This window comes from Gouania willdenowi, chromosome 12 (assembly GCF_900634775.1).
Source record: "Gouania willdenowi chromosome 12, fGouWil2.1, whole genome shotgun sequence".
Taxonomy (NCBI): domain Eukaryota; kingdom Metazoa; phylum Chordata; class Actinopteri; order Blenniiformes; family Gobiesocidae; genus Gouania; species Gouania willdenowi.
The window spans coordinates 32029476-32047637 of NC_041055.1; the positions used below are offsets into that span (position 1 = coordinate 32029476).

Consider the following 18162-nt stretch of genomic DNA (forward strand, 5'->3'; position numbering starts at 1 on the left):
ACACTTATAAACCCTTTCCATCACTTTTCCACCTAATGTCACATTATGTTCACCCATTATTGTCACTTTTAACCTCTTTTCACCATATTTCATGCGTACCAGCAGTGGGAGAGGGAGGGGCAAGCAGGGTCTTATAAGACCCTCCTGTAAATGTCTGGGACCTCCCCTTATGCCCCCCCTTCCCTTGAAATCCAACCGGGAAAATCTGTTCTCACAACACACGCGTTATGTAGCCTGTAACAGTTTATTTTGTTAGATGGTTTTGTATATTTAAGAAAGTATCTATTTGTACGGTTGCCGTACGCCTACGGACAACCCCGGTGCTATTGATACGGTTACCGAAGTACACGTATGTAGCGTCTTAGGGTTTGGGTAAAGTTTGGTCTTCTTTGTTTTGTGTCGTCGTGTTATTTGGTTCATAAATACTGTTGATTGTATGATTGTTTTGATGATTGAAGTAAAGCAAAACACAAAACCTTTATGTAAAGTATATTAGCCTGTGATCAGTAAATATTCTAATCTATTGTGGTATTATTTGTTGGTGTTTGTTGTGCCCCCCCCCCCCGAACTCCCCGGTAATAAATCTCTGGAGCCGCCACTGTACATGTTTATTATTTTTCTAATTTAAACTAAATTGTTGCTACTTTATATATTACAATACATACCACATTACCTAAACCTCCCCTCCCCCCACTTTCTGCCACATTTAAGGCAATATTGACACTTTGAACCCTTTTCACCACTTTTTCTGTCTATTTCTCTAATTTGCAACTTTTAACCGTTTTCTGTGGTTTTTAAAATCCCACCATTTTTTGGTCACTTTGAACCTTTATTTTGGGGGTCATGGACCCTGATTATGATGACATGTGAGTTAATGATCTGTTGTTCCTGTGTCTTCTGAACACTGAGCTCAGTTGAACTCGTCTCTCCTGTTTTATTCTGTACGTCAGGTCTGACAGGAGGAGAACATGTGTTTGCTTTTCGTTAGTGACGGCCACTGACCCGTACACTGAGTGCTCACTAAGTCACAGCTGAATGTAAAATCACACAGGTATGTACAGTATAGATGTGTTGAAGCAGGAGCTCCTTTCTCAGTTTTCTTTTTCAAACTCAATTCAGTTCAGGGGCCAAATACGGAGTAGTTTGATCTCCAGTGGGTCACAGATGAACATTATTGTGCCCTAGTTTACACTTCTACATATACATAAAATATTAAATATCCTTAGAAACTGACAATATCCAAGCGATAAGTAACACATATCAGTCCCAACAGGATCTACACTTTACATTTCCTAGATTTTGTGACCAATTTCTATTAAAGTAAGGAAAATATTATGTCATAATTTGAATTTTGACATGAAAATGACTGGAATCATGTGATATAAGCACCAGGAAAACTGTGAGTACCTGCAAAGTTTCATTCACACAATGATTCATGTTTTTCTGTCATTTTTACTTTCGCCTGAGGGACAAATTAGATGCTCTCAAAGGGCCGGATTTGGCCCCCGGGCCTTGGGTTTGACACATCCACAACCATTTTTCAGAAAGTTTACTTTGATCTCCTGACATGTTTCCACTGTCAACTGTCAGTCTTCCTCAGAGGCGTCTGATGATCGCTTTGATGTGTCCTGGATTTCCACGTAATAATTCCAACAAGTTATTTTTAAACAATATGTTAAGGTTTCATTTATTTAAACATTTTTTCAGAACATTTACTTTGATCTCCTGACATGTTTTGACTGTCAACTCCCAGTCTTCCTCAGAGGCATCTGCTGATCTCTGAATGTCAGGAGTAAATGAAGAAGTAAATTTCCTGAAAAAAATTGGCTGAATAAATGAAACCTTTTATTAGCTTTTATTCAAAAAGAAAACAAAATTAACTTGCTGGAATTATTACGCTGAAGTCCAGGACACATAAAGGCGACCAGCAGACGCCTCTGAGGAAAACTGCCAGTTGACAGTTGAAACACGTCAGGAGATCAAAGTACGTTATTTTCTGGAAAAAAGTTGTCTGATAAGATGTAACTTTGTAACTCTCCAACAAAACTAGATTTATATTTGAGAAAGTGAACGTATAGAATATCAGTGGTTTTAGATTGTATGTGGTGTTATAATTTGAGAATGATAAAAATAAATAAATAAAATAGAATTACCAGACATCTTAGGCGACCCTATTTGAATTCCAGGCGACCCCACATGGGGTCACAACCCCAAGGTTGAAAAATCCTGATTTAGTGCCTCGAACAGATTTATTTTTACAACACAGTCTGTTTCCTGTCACTGAGTTTAAAATCTATGGCTTAACGTTGGTTAAAACAGGAAAAGTTCATCTATGAGCTCGTTCAGGGAGTTTTTCCAGTTCAGCTCGTTTTTCTATTGTTACATTTTCTAACATTTTAACCATGATAACGAGCTATAGTCGTTAGCCATTAGCTCACAGGGGCTAACAGTGCTTTCTACACTGGTAGAAGTGAAATATAAACCTAATCAGTTGGGTTTAATAAAATAGAAGAAATAGAAGAAATCACTATCAAATAAAAGACAATTAAGGACTTTCAGACCATAGAGATATTTTTTCTTTGGAACAACCAGACTAATGAGTATGAACCAAAACCCTAACCTCTAACCTAACCCTAACCTCTAATCCCTAACCTAACTTCTAACCCTAGAGCAGCTCTTTCTTCCACTGGATGTCAGATCATCTGTTAACCAACCATGATCTATACTCCAACCTTCATCCTAACTCGACCTCACTTCTGGATTTCTCACTCATGGAACACCAGGAACCTGGACCTTGGAGCTCCTGCCAACGTCCAACAAACAGCTTTTGTAAACCATACCTCTAATAAACACTGTTTATTGTGGGTCCAGCTACGTTCATTACAACAATAAAACATTTGTTTCTGAACAATTTGAGCCCATTTTTACCCTTTTTCTGGAACTTTTTTTTTAATATCACTTTGCCATATTTTTGCTACATTTCTCCCATTTCTGACAATTTTCCATCACATTTTAATGCCTTTTCTATACTTTTAAGACATGTTCAGCACTTATAAACCCTTTCCACCACTTTTACACCTAATGTCACATATGTTGATCCATTATTCTCTCTTTTCACCATATTTAATTTTTTTTGACAATTTAACCACATTCACAACCTGTCAAGCCCATTATTTGTCATTTTAAACTAATTGTTCCAATACTGACTTTTAACCCTTTTTTTTTTTAAATCAGTTTTTGCCTACTAACCATTTTTTAAATCACATTTCACCACCTTTGGTCACTTTGAACCCATTTTATTTCTGAATAAAACCAGGATTTTCATCTTTAAGATGACAATAATAATAATACCCTCTGGATAACAGTGGATATTATTCAGATGGATAAATAATAAATGTGGTTATGCTAGGCTAATCTCATCCTCACTTGTATTTTCTTCAGAAAATGCAAATATTATAGTTATGACCAAGACATACTGCAACAAATACAGATGTGAAATGTATTTATGCATCACAATACTAAATTACAATAATAAAGTAGTGAAACATACTGAGAAAGTCTTTTTGACAGGTAGTACTTCTATCACTGCATATATATATATATATATATCTTTCTTTTATTCATCTGATTCCCTCCCTGACTTTCCACCGCGTGCATTAACCCAGGCTTAAATCTACAGAGAAGATTAGTTTACTAAGGTCAGTTAATAACCATTGACACCTTTATGTTAGTATTCTTTTATGTTCAAACAGCTTCACTGAGCTTGTGTGTTTGAAAGAAAACAAAGAACAAACTGAAGAGAAAAAAAACCCCCAACCTTTATTAATTTATCTAAAAACAAAAACTGTAGTTACATCATGCAGAGCAACTCTACATTAAATTACTGGAAGGAAATAATCAAATACAGTGCTTCAAACAGCAGAAAATAAACTCACATTCTGGTTAAATGGTGGCGTTCAGTGGAAATCACTTCACATGCAATAAAAACGCTGCTAAACGTTCAACTACTATTAAAGCATCAACCGTCCTTCTGTGATTGGTGTTGAGTTCAAGGCCCACCCACGACTTCATTACTAAAGGTGAATCAACACATCTTCATATTGACGATCCAAATAAAAGCTACACGTGTGTGAAACGCCCTGAAAAACCCTTTAAAAACTAGTCCTAATAAAAGGGTTGGCAGTGGTTGGGCTCCCTGGGACAGGATGGAGAGACAAGTGATGATCACATGATGGAGCAGCCTCTCTTAGCCACGTGAACGTCATCCTGCAAACACAACACCACCAGTTTAATGATCTGAGAATGTGACGTTAGTAGGGATGTAACGATTCACTCAACTCCCGATACGATTCTCTCACAATTAATTTTAAAAAATGGGACTGTAGAAAGATGACTGAAAAATATTCCTTTATTTTTTGGGGGAAAAAAACTATAGAATTTGGATCACGCGTGTAAAACTCAAGGCCCGGGGGCCAAATCTGGCCCTATAAAGCTCTTAATGTGGCCTCCAGGAGAAAGTTAAAAATGATTAAAAAAAAAAAACATGACTCATTGTTTAAATCACTACATAATTCAGTACCTCAGAATTAAGGCTGCAAAATTAATCACATTTTAATGGTGATTATGATTGTGTCCTCCACAATTAAATGAACCTGATCGTCTGTGATTTTTACGTTTAAAATGAGCCTCTGATGGATATAAAACTGGAGTTTTAAGGGTTTTTTTTAGGTTGGGCGTTCATGTTGAATGTGTCGATACTAGGGCCGGCCTTCCAGCCAGGCGACCCAGACGGCCGCCGAGGGCACCATCTGCTGGAGATGCGCCAAACTGCCTCCCCCCCCAAATGTTTTGTGTGTCAAAGTCCACTCTTATAGGGCACCGAATAACCTATAGCCGGCCCTGGTCGACACATCCACATAAGTTGAGTGACATAAATACTTAATTAGTATTAGGGATGTAACGATTCACTCAACTCCCGATACGATTCGATTCACGATTTATTTTACAAAATGGGACTGTCGACAAACGATGATTGAAAAATCGTCCTTTATTATTTTTTTGGGAAAATCCTGTACTATTTTCCTTGATAAACTATTCAAAACAATGCAATTTAACTAAAAATAAATCTTGAATGAAATAAATAAAGGAATAATACAAATGAAGAAGAAGCCTATTAATTTAAATTCTGGTTCTATAGTAAACAATGCAAAACTGCATAATAGTTCTTTTTCTTTTTAAAAGTGCAACTGAAAATTTATTTTGTGCCTTAACAATTGGACTTTAAAAAAAAAAAAGGCATTTCATTGTATTTACGTCAGATACTGTTTGGACCAGCAGAGGGCGCTGTAACCCAGTGGTCGGTTGGCATTCAGATATCTTGCAGTGAAGAAGAGATGCTATGCTAGCAGACAGAGCTAATAGAAAAACGTGACTTTTACAGATATTCACGTAATATTACAGATATTTTTTGGTACTAAAGGGGTAAGGAATCATTTATGAACATGTTTAAAAGTAGAAGGCGACCAGAAAGAAGGTATTAGCAGATTCCGCCTGCCACCAACACTTCTGGACAGCGCTCTCTGCTGGTTAAAAAAACTAAAGTGGTACAAATTCTATAGCGGTTTGTTAATAAATGAACCTGTGTAGCATTTTGGACTTGAAAATTTAACCCTCAATTGTCTTCTTTGTCAGACTTTATTTGAATAAAAATTGAAATGTATATCATATATCAACATTCTGAGGAAAAAAATAAGAGATATGAGCTTGAAAATGATTTTGAAACCATTGTTTCCAAACACATGATTAGGTGGTTAAGTAATAATCCTGAAATAAACTGCATTTTAAGATGCTTAAAAAACATAAAACAGAAAATTAAGGACTTTTGGCGCGTACACACACAAAATTGCAGAGCTACGCATCCCCTCGACCCAGAAGTATACATATATATGAACGTAGATATTAGTTTCACCTGCTGATGGAGGTCAGAGTCGTCACTGGTCTCTACTCCAATCAGATCATCTTCATCCTGTTCTTCTCCAGCTGCCATCGTGTATGTAGTCGCTCTCCGAGCTACTTCCTGTATCACACAGTAATAATGACTCAACAGTATTTTTATTCATGTCTCTCTTGTATAGTTAATGTGCGAGTGTTGAACTGGTTTCATGTGTAGCGTTTACACGAGATAAAAGTCAAAAACAAACCCATCTTTATTGTGATTGTATTGTGTGTGTGTGTGTGTGTGTGTGTGTGTGTGTGTGTGTGCGTGTTACCTCTCCACCAGGGTTGATCAGCACAACATGAAGGTCTTCCTCAGACATCCAGGAGGCGTGGCTCTTCCACACCAGGTCAGTGGGAGGTTTGGAGCTCACACCAGCGTCACACGCCCAAATCTATAACCATCATTTTAACATATTAGAGCATCTATAGAAATCTGTTATTTAACATATTAGAGCATCTATAGAAAGCTATTATTTAATATATTAGAGCACCTATAGAAAGCTATTATTTAATATATTAGAGCATCTATAGAAAGCTGTTATTTAATATATTAAAGCACCTATAGAAAGCTATTATTTAATATATTAAAGCATCTATAGAAAGCTTTTATTTAATATATTAGAGCACCTATAGAAAGCTATTATTTAATATATTAGAGCACCTATAGAAAGCTATTATTTAATATATTAGAGCATCTATAGAAAGCTGTTATTTAATATATTAAAGCACCTATAGAAAGCTTTTATTTAATATATTAGAGCATCTATAGAAAGCTTTTATTTAATATATTAGAGCATCTATAGAAAGCTGTTATTTAATATATTAAAGCACCTATAGAAAGCTTTTATTTAATATATTAGAGCATCTATAGAAAGCTTTTATTTAATATATTAGAGCATCTATAGAAAGCTTTTATTTAATATATTAGAGCATCTATAGAAAGCTTTTATTTAATATATTAAAGCACCTATAGAAAGCTTTTATTTAATATATTAGAGCACCTATAGAAAGCTATTATTTAATATATTAAAGCATCTATAGAAAGCTTTTATTTAATATATTAAAGCACCTATAGAAATCTGTTATTTAATATATTAAAGCACCTATAAAAAGCTGTTATTTAATATATTGAAGCACCTATAGAAAGCTATTATTTAATATATTAGAGCATCTATAGAAAGCTTTTATTTAATATATTAGAGCACCTATAGAAAGCTATTATTTAATATATTAAAGCACCTATAGAAAACTGTTTATTTTATTTCATGTTCAGGATGCAGCTGATATAACAGATTTTTAACAACTATTTTTTGCTTCAATAAAAAGCAAACGTTGGTAATAAATTGAAGTTTCTGTAAATAAAAGATACAATAAGGTTTAAAATGTAAGATATCTCAGCCAATTTGTAATCGTAGGGAACATTAAAAGTTGCTAAATCTCCACATTAGAAACTCTATAAAACCTGTCAATTACAATGTAATTAAACAAACCTGATGAACCTTGTTAGTTCCATTTCTTACACATACGTACATTATTAATAAAATATGTTTTAAATTAACTTTTCCCACTACATGTCATTTCTCTTGAGGATTATTTTACCTCAGACACCCACACCAAAAATATTAATACCAATATATTCATTGATTATGAAGCCTAACAAGGTAACCAAGAGATGAGAAACTAATTAGATGATAGATAATATTTATTAGTGTATTTTACAGCCGATTTAAGACCCATTAGCATTAGAGATGCTAACAGAAAGCTAACAAGAGGAAGGTTACATTTTATGGCGTTATTTATTAAAAGACCAGTAATTGTGGTTAATTTAATTTGAAGTTTAGTAATTGGGAATATAATTGTAATTCACTTTCTGGGGAAAAATAATCATTAAAAGTACCAGTCATCATAATAGAGTTGTAATTGGACATGGATGATTGAAGACGTAATTGTAATTAAAAATGTAATTGACCCAACCCTGTCCTGTGACGTGTAATTGTGTTTTTTATTGAGCTTTAAGACAACATTTTAATATGGAAACGTCTGAAAAACATGAAACAAAACAAACTTTAGTGAGATTTGAGTGTTTTTTTTTTATATTTTATTTTATTTTTTTAAATTGAGGCGTTTCTATTACTAGTTTTTATAGAAATAGAGAAATGTGAAAATTTTAAATAAGTAATGGACACAACATATGGAGCATGATTCATCTCTATCTGACGTAGTCCTACCTTAACTTTCTGTCCAGCTTTTAGAACATATTTAGGTGTGAACTTGTACGTAGCTGAGACACTTCCTATGGTCTTCACCATCTCATAGCCCACCATGGGCTGGTCCTGGAACAGAGAACATCACATTAAAATCAGTCTCATGCTACAGCAGTGGATGGAGCAGATGATGGAGCACCTTCTCGCCACTGTTGTGGAGGCAAATGAACTTTCCATCCGTGTCCACCTCGTCGATGGAGATGGATCCAGTGACTGAAGCAGAGTGAGCGATGGACACGGAGCTGCTGGCCTCCTGTTCCTCCACGTCCACACGCTTTCTCTTCCCCCGAGACGTGCGTACGGTGTGGCTGCTGGAGGCTTTAGACATGGTGACTCGAGATGAAGGAGACGGAGAAAGATGGAGTCTGAGGAGAGGAAGAGGAAGACGTGACGTAGCAGCTCCTCAACAAACGCCCCCCACTGTAGCTGAAGGTGTTTGAACACAGACATGAACATTGAAGAACAGTCATGTGGAGACAGGACCATCTATAAAGTCAGTAAAATGATGGTCCATTGTTCTATGAATCTATGATTCTATATTGAAGTCATGAATATATTATCCAGGAACGTTTATTATTATTATTATAGTCATCTTAAAGATGGAAATCATGGTTTTAATCACTAATAAAATGGGTTAAAAATGACCAAAAATGGTGGAAAAGGAGGTGAAATGGGATTTTAAAAACCACTGAAATTGGTTAAAAGTTGCAAATTATGGGTAATGGAATTTTAAAATGCAGGAAAATACTGTTTAAACTGGCAAATAATGGGCATTATAAATGGTGAATGTGGTTACTTTGGTGAAAAATAAACATAAAATATGGTGAAAAGAGGTAAAAGTGAGAATAATTGGTGAAAATATGCATTATCAGGTGGAAAAAGTGGTGAAAAGTGGTTTACAAGTTTTATATTTAGTCTTGAAAATATATATATATTTTTAAAGTGCAGAAATGGTGGAGAATTGGTTAAAACAAAGCAGATTAGAATGATAAAAAATGAACAGAAAAAGTGGTAAAAAGGGTTTGAAGTGTCAATATTGGCTTAAAAGTACCCCCAGAACTTGATTAAAAGTTGCAAATCAGAGTGGCCATAAACAGACAAAAAACTGGTAAAAAGGTTTCAAAGTTGAGTTGGTGTAATGCAATTTAAAAAGTATGAACAATTGTTTAAACTGGCAAATAATGGCCATGACCATTGGTTAAATTGGCAAAAATAAGCATGAAATATGACAATAATGGGTCATCATATGTGGTATTAGGTGGAAAAGTGGTGTAAAGGGTTTATAAGTGCTGAACATGTCTGGAAAGTGGTGAAAAATGTGCAGAAAAGACATTGAAATGTGATGAGAAGTGTCAGAAATGGGAGAAATGTAGCAAAAATACATTAAAATTAGCAAAAACATGGCAAGAAAAAGTGATGAAAATAGGTTAAAATATGGTGAGTTTGGTGGAGTTGCAGAAAAAGGGTAAAAATAATCAAACAAAGAGTTTGTACCTTTCCTCTTCTCCCTCCAACAGTTTACAGTAGGCGTTTATTTCCATGTCCAGAGCCAGTTTCACGTCCAGAAGCTGCTCGTAGTCGCTGAGCTGCTGCAACATTTTATCCTGGAACTCAGCAACTTGACGATCTTTCTCTGCCAGAAGCTTCTGGTTATTTTTTTTCTCCTGATCCAGAGCTTGTTCCAGGTCTGAAATACGACCACGCCAGTTCCTGGTCTGAGGATCACAGGGAACGTGTAGGAGAAGAAGTCAACACAGTTCACCCTGCCCTCCCCTCACTCTGTACATGACAAGTGTTTTAAAAACTAACACAAAGACTGTTTATGTGGCATAGAGCAGTGATTCTCAACTGGTGGGCCGGGACCCAAAAGTGGGTCGCGGACAGCTGGTCAAAATTAAATAAATGCTTAATGTCTCTCATGTTGTATTTTATTTTGAAAGAAGCTTTTCTTTTGATAGGCATGCTGTGAAATGCATGTTACACAGGAAAATATTTAGATTTTTGTAGAAAAAAAAATAAATCATGTGTGTTTTCAACAGCTATTTTTGAAAAACGAAATTTTGTTGGCTGAATTCTAAAAAATAAATAAAATAAAAATAAAACGGTCGCGATTTAATGTCCGTGGCAAAATGTTGAGACCAGTTTAGAACCACAGGCATAGAAAACATAGTTTGGCTCTTCATTATTTCATGATGCACACAGATGCAAAAATGTACGGTGTGTTTTTTTTGCCCTCGTTTGTTTGAGGTAGAGTTCATAAACTAAATCATGTCCATTCGACTGCATTGATCACAGGGGAAAGTTCTACAACTCTTTGGATCCAGGGACATTTTAAAGTCGAGAACGTTCTTCAAGAACCTCCTCGTAATTCTCACGCCAATTACGGTAATTTGAACATTTCACCTGAAATATTTTAGATCTTTGTAGAAGAAATGACCTTAAAGAGTATCTGGACTAGTTTGTATTTAACATAAAATGCACTGAAAGAAATGCATTTTGTGTTTTAATGAGAAAACAGCAGCTTATTCAGTTATAGACCTGTACAACAATGTTTAACTCATTCAGTGCCAGCCATTCTCAGATTTTCTACCCCCTCAGTACCAGCCCTTTTTGAGCATTTTGACTGATTTTAAAGACCCACAGAATATTTTTTTATCAGATTCTGAAAGATCGAAGCCTCTACTTTCATAATAATAATAATAATAAAAAAAAATTTGTCTCTGGCTCGTTTTGTTCTTTTGTAAGCAGCCGTTGAATAGAGCAAGTTTTACACAAATCTTCAGTTTCAGTTTCTAAAAAAAAAAAAAAAAAAAAAAAACCCTGTCAGTGACTTTAAAGCTATTTTTTTTGCTTTAGTAACAACTCTAACATCTGAATATTGTTTCCTTATATAAAACATGAAAAAAAACAAAACACTGAGACCAGGCTTTTGACCTCCGCCAGGGTGTGTTCTAGTAATCCCCGTGAAAAAACGCAAATGACGAGTTATCTCGTCAATGGCACTGAGTGAGTTAATGTATGAGTGGGTCAAGTTCAAACATTTTATTACTTATTATATTGTTGGAATATGTTTTATTTATTTATTCTTTGAAACATTAATATTAATTCATGTAATTGCACTGTTTTAATTTTTGTTTTCGGCCAAGAATTTTTATGCCAATGCATCCTAGTTTAATGTATTAGCAGTAAACGGGGCACATTTATTGTGTACGTGTCCTTACTGGCACGATTTTACATCCATTGAGACTGTGGCACTTTCCAGTATCTCCACATGGAAAGGATGTTGGTTCTATTGCTGCATTGATCCCCTTATGCACTAATGCACTTAGAGAATGAATAGAAGTTTTATTTGTATTTATTTCACCAACCCTTAAACTAGGACTCTATGACCCTCAGTTTGAGAAGCGCCACTATAGGGCATTATGTGTAGAGTTAGGCTGTAAGTTAAAGTGAAGCGCTGTGACTGTGCAGCTGTTATGAAACATCTAAAGAAGGTTTAATAGTAGATTGTGGTGAGTGTAAATATGCAAGTCAAATTCATTATTACAATTGATTATTGTCACCAAACAAGAAATACTTTAAATGCTGAGTGACTGATTAATGAGGAATAAATAAAATGAGATTGAGATAAGCCACACCTCCTTGTGTAGCGCTGCCAGCTGGCTGCTGAGGCTCTCAATCCTAACGGACGACTCTCTGAGTTCTTCACGAGCCAGATCTGCGGACGCAGCATTAACCTCAGACAGACGATGAAGGTCCTCAAGCTGGAAAGAGAAGATGAGAAGGTTTGAGATGTTCCTATTGGTCCTTTGACACTCAGGTTCAGTGGAAAAATGTGTGTACCTTGGTAGCGTAGGTGTTCTCCAGGTTCTCCTTGTAGATGCTGATCTGTTCCTCAGTCTGAGCTCTCATATCAGCCAATGACTGAGTCAGCTTGTATTCATACTCCTCCTTCCGTCCAGAGTCCACCTCCACCAGAGATGTCTGGCAGCGCTGCTGGACCTCCTTCACCTCCTGAAAAAACATACAAACGTGGAAGATTCCACAAGGTTTAATGCCGCTCACTGTATACTCAAACACAAACCCATAGCAAATAACGTTTTTTAAAGCTTCTACATGTCCTACATGGCTAATTCTTTTTCAGATTGAAACAGAACCCTTGGTGGTTACAGATGATATGAAATTTGGAGAAACATGATACTGAGTCACAATAAATCATGTTTCTAAAACAGAAATCTGTAGTCCACCAAAAAACCCCAGAGATTTACATCAAATATAAAGCCACTTCTCAATAGAGAATCAGAAATGTATTTTAATGGCCATGTACAGTTTTAAGGACAGTACAAGGAATTTGTCTTGGTAGTTGGTGCACAAAACAAACAACAAAAAAGAACAACCCAGCAACAATAATAATAATAATGATAAATATAAAGAATGAGGGATAAATAAAGGATAGATAGAGAATAAAGGATAAATATAAATATATATATATACAGTGCAGCAGATAATGTCATCATGGAGGTGGTGATCGGGTGGGGGGGGTTCAGTGGGTGACTTGGGGTGTGTTCATGTGGATGGTGGCAGAGGGAAAGAAGCTGTTTTTGTGTCTGGAGGTTCTGGTCCTGATGGACCTAAACCTTCTTCCAGAAGGTAGAGATTGAAACAGTTTATGACCGGGGTGGGAGGGGTCGGCCACAATCTTTCCTGCACGCCTCAATCCTGGAGGGGTACAGGTCCTGGAGGGAGGGCAGATTGCAGCCGATGACCTTCTCTGCAGAGTGGAAGATACGCTGCAGTCTGACCTTGTCCTTGGCCGTAGCTTCAGCGTACCAGATGGTGATGGAGGAACAGAGGATGGACTGGATGATGGAGCTGTAGAAGTTCACCATCATCTTTGTTGGCAGACTGAACTTCTTCAGCTGCCGCAGAAAGTACATCCTCTGCTGAGCTTTTTTGATAAGGGAGCTGATGTTCAGCTCCCACTTGAGGTCCTGAGTGATGATGGTCCCCAGGAAGCAGAAGTTCTCCACAGAGCTCACTGTAGAGTCTCCCAGGGTGAGGGGGGTGAGGGGGGCTGGGTTCTTCCTGAAGTCTGCTATCATCTCCACTGTCTTTAAAGCGTTGAGCTCCAGGTTGTTCTGGCTGCACCAGGACACCAGCCGGTCCGTCTCCACCTGTAGTCAGACTCGTCTCCATCAGAGATGAGACGATGATGGTCGTGTCGTCTGCAAACTTCAGGAGTTTGACCGACTGGTGAGAGGAGGTGCAGCTGTTGGTGTACAGGGAGAAGAGCAGAGGAGAAAGAACACAGCCCTGAGGAGATCCAGTGCTGATGGTCCTGGAGCAGAGATGGTTTTTCCCAGCTTCACGTGCTGCTTCCTGTCAGACAGGAAGTCTGTGATCCACTTGCAGGTGGAGTCTGGCACGTTCAGCTGGGAAAGCTGAACGTGTAGAAGACTGTAGAAGGCTACAAAGGCAAGATTTATAGAACTAATGTATGGACATCAACTACGACAAGTTTGGTGATAATAATAAACATCAGGTGGAGGCCCACTTTACCACAACTGTGCATTTTTATTCAGGTTTCTGTGGTGCCATGCGTAATGCTAATTTAATTTTGGTTTCACTCTTTGGTGGCATTACGCATGGGTGTTATTCAGCAATGCTTTGACCAATCAGAATGATTGACACAACGCTGCAAAGCCGAGAGCCTGTAGAAATTGGACTTAGGGAGTGGCTTTAGCCCTGGCCAATCACAGCTGTGTAAAGGAGGGACAGGCAATTTTACGCACAAGCGCTATGTGCCTACTTGGATAGATTTGTTGACTGAGAAGTGCTCAGATGTGTAATGGCGCAATTTGACTACACAATTTGGATTGATCAAAATATGGATATTTTTGCATATTGGAGCAACTTTTGATAACAACAAAGGTAAGACACCATTTGTCATCATTGCTGACTTCTGCTGCTGTGTATTTTCTGATTTTATGGCGTTGTTTTGGTACGTAACATACCCGACCTGTATAACAATGGATTCAGCTCAGCCTGTCGTTTCACTTAGTCTCTTGTTATAGAGATCTGTGTTTATTTTGTGACTCACAGCAGTGGAAAAACGCTGAGTTTGCTGAGTTGACGACTTTCCCTCTTTGAACAAATGGCCTGGTGTGTGTGTGTGTGTGTGTGTGTGCTGTGAATGTGGGTTAGCTACAGTTTCCACAGCTTCCATGTTCCATTCCATAGTTTGAGGATTACAGAGAGGTTTAGAATGTGTGATTCCATTCATTCTTTACAACATTTAGATCCGTGAGAGTCACGGAAGCTGGAGCTGGCCCCACCGGTGGGTCTGTTGGGGGTGAAGAGGTTAAAGAAAATACCAAAGCAACTTTTAATAGTAAAAACTTCATACTAAGTAAATACGGTATCCTATGTACAATGTAGCCAGTAATTGTCTCCTATTGTCAAAAGTGTGATAAAACAGCCTCTACAGCATAAAATAATCCTGTTTCAAAAAATTACAAGAATATAAAATATTTTATTGAGCAACAGTACTTTTAGTTTGTGGTGAATTTGTCCAAAAAAAGGAACATTTCTTGAATATTTTTAGATAAATTGTGAAATCTTTCCAAGTACCCCCTGCAACCTGCTCCTGTACCCCTAGAGCAGACATAGGCCCCCAAAGTAGATGTACAAAATGACAGGAAAAAAAAACAGAAAAGAATACAATAAAAACACAAAACAATTACAACATTGCAGGAAAATACAGTACAAGAGAAAAAAAATGAAACAGAAAACACTCCAAAAACAGACGAAACTACAAAAATGAACAAGACGACAATAATAGACAAAATTACTCAGAAAAATATACAAAAAAAAAGGAAATGAGTACACCAAAAGACAAGACAAAACCCACAGTACTAACTAGCAAAACAACAACAGGAATACACCAAAATTACTACAAAAAATGCAAAATGACAGCACAACTACCCAATACGACTCCAAAACATATATTTTACAGGAAAAATACACAAAAGAACCACAGAAATGAACAAAATGCCTCACAACCACCAAAACAACAACAAACACACAAAATGACTATAAACTCTGTTCTTTTCTGTATTAATGCTCAGATCGCTCATTATTCTAAATGCTGATATTTGAATGTTGATCATGTGACCCTCTGATCAAACAAACATTTTTGTGGCCCCACTATGATAAAAGTTTCCCATCTATGCCCTAGAGGAACGCGTACCTCTGTCTGAGAACCAAGTGATGAAGCTCACCTCCTCGTGCATGCTCCTCCTGAAGTCCATGTCCTCCATCAGACTCTGGCAACGGTTTTCGAGGTCGACGCGTAGCAGCATCTCATCTCCAAGCTGCTGCTTGGACTGAGAAAAGCCTGTTTCAAGCTGCACGCACACACACACACACACACACACAATGAAGATAAAGTCTGAAGGGGAACACATGTGTGTGTGTAGCAGCTGTACGGTACCTCCTGCAGCTGTTCTCTCAGCTCAGCCAGCGTGGTCTCCAAGCTGCGGTTCTCAGACAGGGCGGTGGCCAGAGAGCCGTCCTTGGAGTTTAACTGAGCTTCTAGATCTTTGAGTCTGGATTGAGCTGCACTCAGCTCTGAGTCCTTTTTATTGTAGCTAAAGGAAAACACGTCATTGTTATTTCATGTATTTATGATTGGTGCCAAAATAAACATTTTATTTCATACTGTGCATTGTTGGAATGTCAGTGCTATATTAATGTTTAAATGATTTACAAGCATTAATTTTGATTAATTCACCTGTAACTCACCTGTCTATATAAACACAATCACAGACGTGATCAGATACTGACACCTATTGGTAGAAACATGCATAACACCCACAAAACAGACCATGTGTCTCCTACACTAATAATCATTTATTTACATACTGTTGTAACCAATGGGTCAGTTTTCCTCATATCTACTGTTGCTGACTATTGTTCTCTGAGTAACATTTGATCACACCTTTTCTAACATTCCACACCACAAAATAAGTAATGCAAGCATGATTCGTGCTGATATCGTATCGGATCGATATCGGCCAACACTCAAGGCTACAATATCGGTATCATATTGGAAGTGGAAAAAGTAGTATTTGGGACGTCCCTACTTTTTGTTTTCTGTATTTTCCTCATTTTGTGCAGCTTTTTTTATTTTTAAAGTTATTGTAGTCATTATGTTTGTTTAATTGGTTGTTTTGGATTTTGTCTTTTTTGCAATTCTGGGTGTATTTTTCGAATTTTTTGTGTACTTTGTGCATCTCTCTGTTGATGTGTGTTTTTGTACATTATGTCGGGCTTTATATTCCTTTCAACTTCTTGAAATTGAATTTTTGGGAAGCCGCAAAAATTAGACCGAGGCCCCATGTGGCCCCCGGGCCGCCAGTTGCCGATGTGCTTCCTAAAGTGACCCTAGTGCGGGTGTTGCACTCACCCGTTGAGCAGCTGTTCGTGCTCGGAGCTGACCCGGCCCAGCTCTATCTGTAACCAGGCCCTCTCCTTGGAGGAGTCGTCCAGGCTCCTCCGGGCGTCCGCCAGCTCCGCCTCGTAAAGCCCCTTCAGGCCGCTCACCTCCCGGCTCCGGACCTCCTCCTTCTCGCTGATCTGCAGCTGTAGAACGCTGTTCTCAGACTCCAAACTACGGACTGTGTCTATGTAGGAGGCCAGGCGGTCGTTGAGGTCTCTGAGCTGTAGTTTCTCCTGTAGTCGGGTCATCCTGGTGGGGCTCAGAGGAGTCCCTCCACGGGTCATTCTGCGGGTCGGAGGAGTCTCAGAGGGGGTCTCCATTGTTCCGTTAACGGTTAATAACACGTGGTAAAGTCCACACGGTAACCGGAACCGAAAGTTCCCCACGTGTTGAAGCACAGACCGAAATGTTGGCAGGAGACTCTTTTCTTTCTAAGTTTGAATGAGCGGCTGTTCTCCTAATATGGCGGCTGATGGGATAGGTGACGTCACATCCGCTCACACAAAACAGCAGGCAGCTCACGCGCTTTGACTTAAACAATTTACGGCACACAGAAATCACGTGACCACAAGCTGAAAACAACACTAAGTGAATAAAATCTGGTATTTATAATTAGTTTGTCTTCTCTTTCAACTTTATTTGAAAACGTGGTCACTGTAGTCTACAAACGTGATATTATAGTTTACAAACGTGATATTATAGTGTACACACATTATATTATATTTTGCAATATTTGTACAATATTTTAATAATAATGCATCAATTTTATAAAGCGCTTTTTTGGACATTCAAAGTCGCTTTACAGAATTAAGGGATTATTCTTTCACTCCACACTTAGTGGTGGTAAGCTACTGTTGTAGCCACAGCTGTCCTGGGGCAGACTGACGGAAGTGAGGCTACCAAAGTGCGCCATCGGCCCCTCCGACCACCACCAACACTCACTCATACTAGGCAATGTGAGTGAAGTGCCTTGCCCAAGGACACAATGACAGATACCACTGGGGTGACTGAACCATTTTACATGATATTGTATTGTACGAACAATATAGTATATTGTACAAATGTGATATAATAATGTCCAGATGATGGAGGTAGTGGATTTATACAGAAGCGTAGAGAGCTGCCACAGTGGAAAATATATTTTGGATCACTATATTGTACAAACGATAATTACATGGTACAAACATGTTATGATTTTGTTTATACAATATAATATCATGTTTGTACCATGTAATTATATTATTGTACAATATAATATAATGTTCGTACAATATACTATATTCTTATAGTTTATTGATCTATTTATATTTTCATCTTTGAATTTATTTTAATTTCCGAATTTTATTTATTTATTTTTACTATTTGTTTATCTATTTTAAAAAATGTATTTATCTGTGTATT

The 18162-nt window shown here is 37.5% G+C and overlaps 1 protein-coding gene across 1 annotated transcript; it reads right to left on the reverse strand.

Annotated features, from left to right (window-relative positions):
- Window positions 1-3791: 3791 nt before the first annotated feature.
- On the reverse strand, window positions 3792-17252 carry lmnb1 (lamin B1). The gene is made up of 11 exons (XM_028462424.1): window positions 16729-17252; window positions 15754-15910; window positions 15542-15667; window positions 12105-12275; window positions 11900-12025; window positions 9756-9976; window positions 8401-8626; window positions 8226-8330; window positions 6270-6389; window positions 5969-6076; window positions 3792-4266 (listed from the first exon to the last, which is right to left on the reverse strand). Exons 1-11 carry the CDS (start codon window positions 17079-17081, stop codon window positions 4225-4227), a joined length of 1755 nt encoding a protein of 584 aa, XP_028318225.1. The 5' UTR covers window positions 17082-17252; the 3' UTR covers window positions 3792-4224.
- Window positions 17253-18162: the final 910 nt, after the last annotated feature.

Coding starts and splice junctions, on each gene's coding strand:
- lmnb1 (XM_028462424.1), bottom strand. CDS start 17,081: ATGGAGACCCCCTCTGAGACTCCTCCGACCCGCAGAATGACCCGTGGA. Junction 9,977..11,899: donor TGGCAGCGCTACACAAGGAG/GTGTGGCTTATC, acceptor TGTGATCCTCAG/ACCAGGAACTGGCGTGGTCG. Junction 8,627..9,755: donor TTGGAGGGAGAAGAGGAAAG/GTACAAACTCTT, acceptor TCCTCTCCTCAG/ACTCCATCTTTCTCCGTCTC.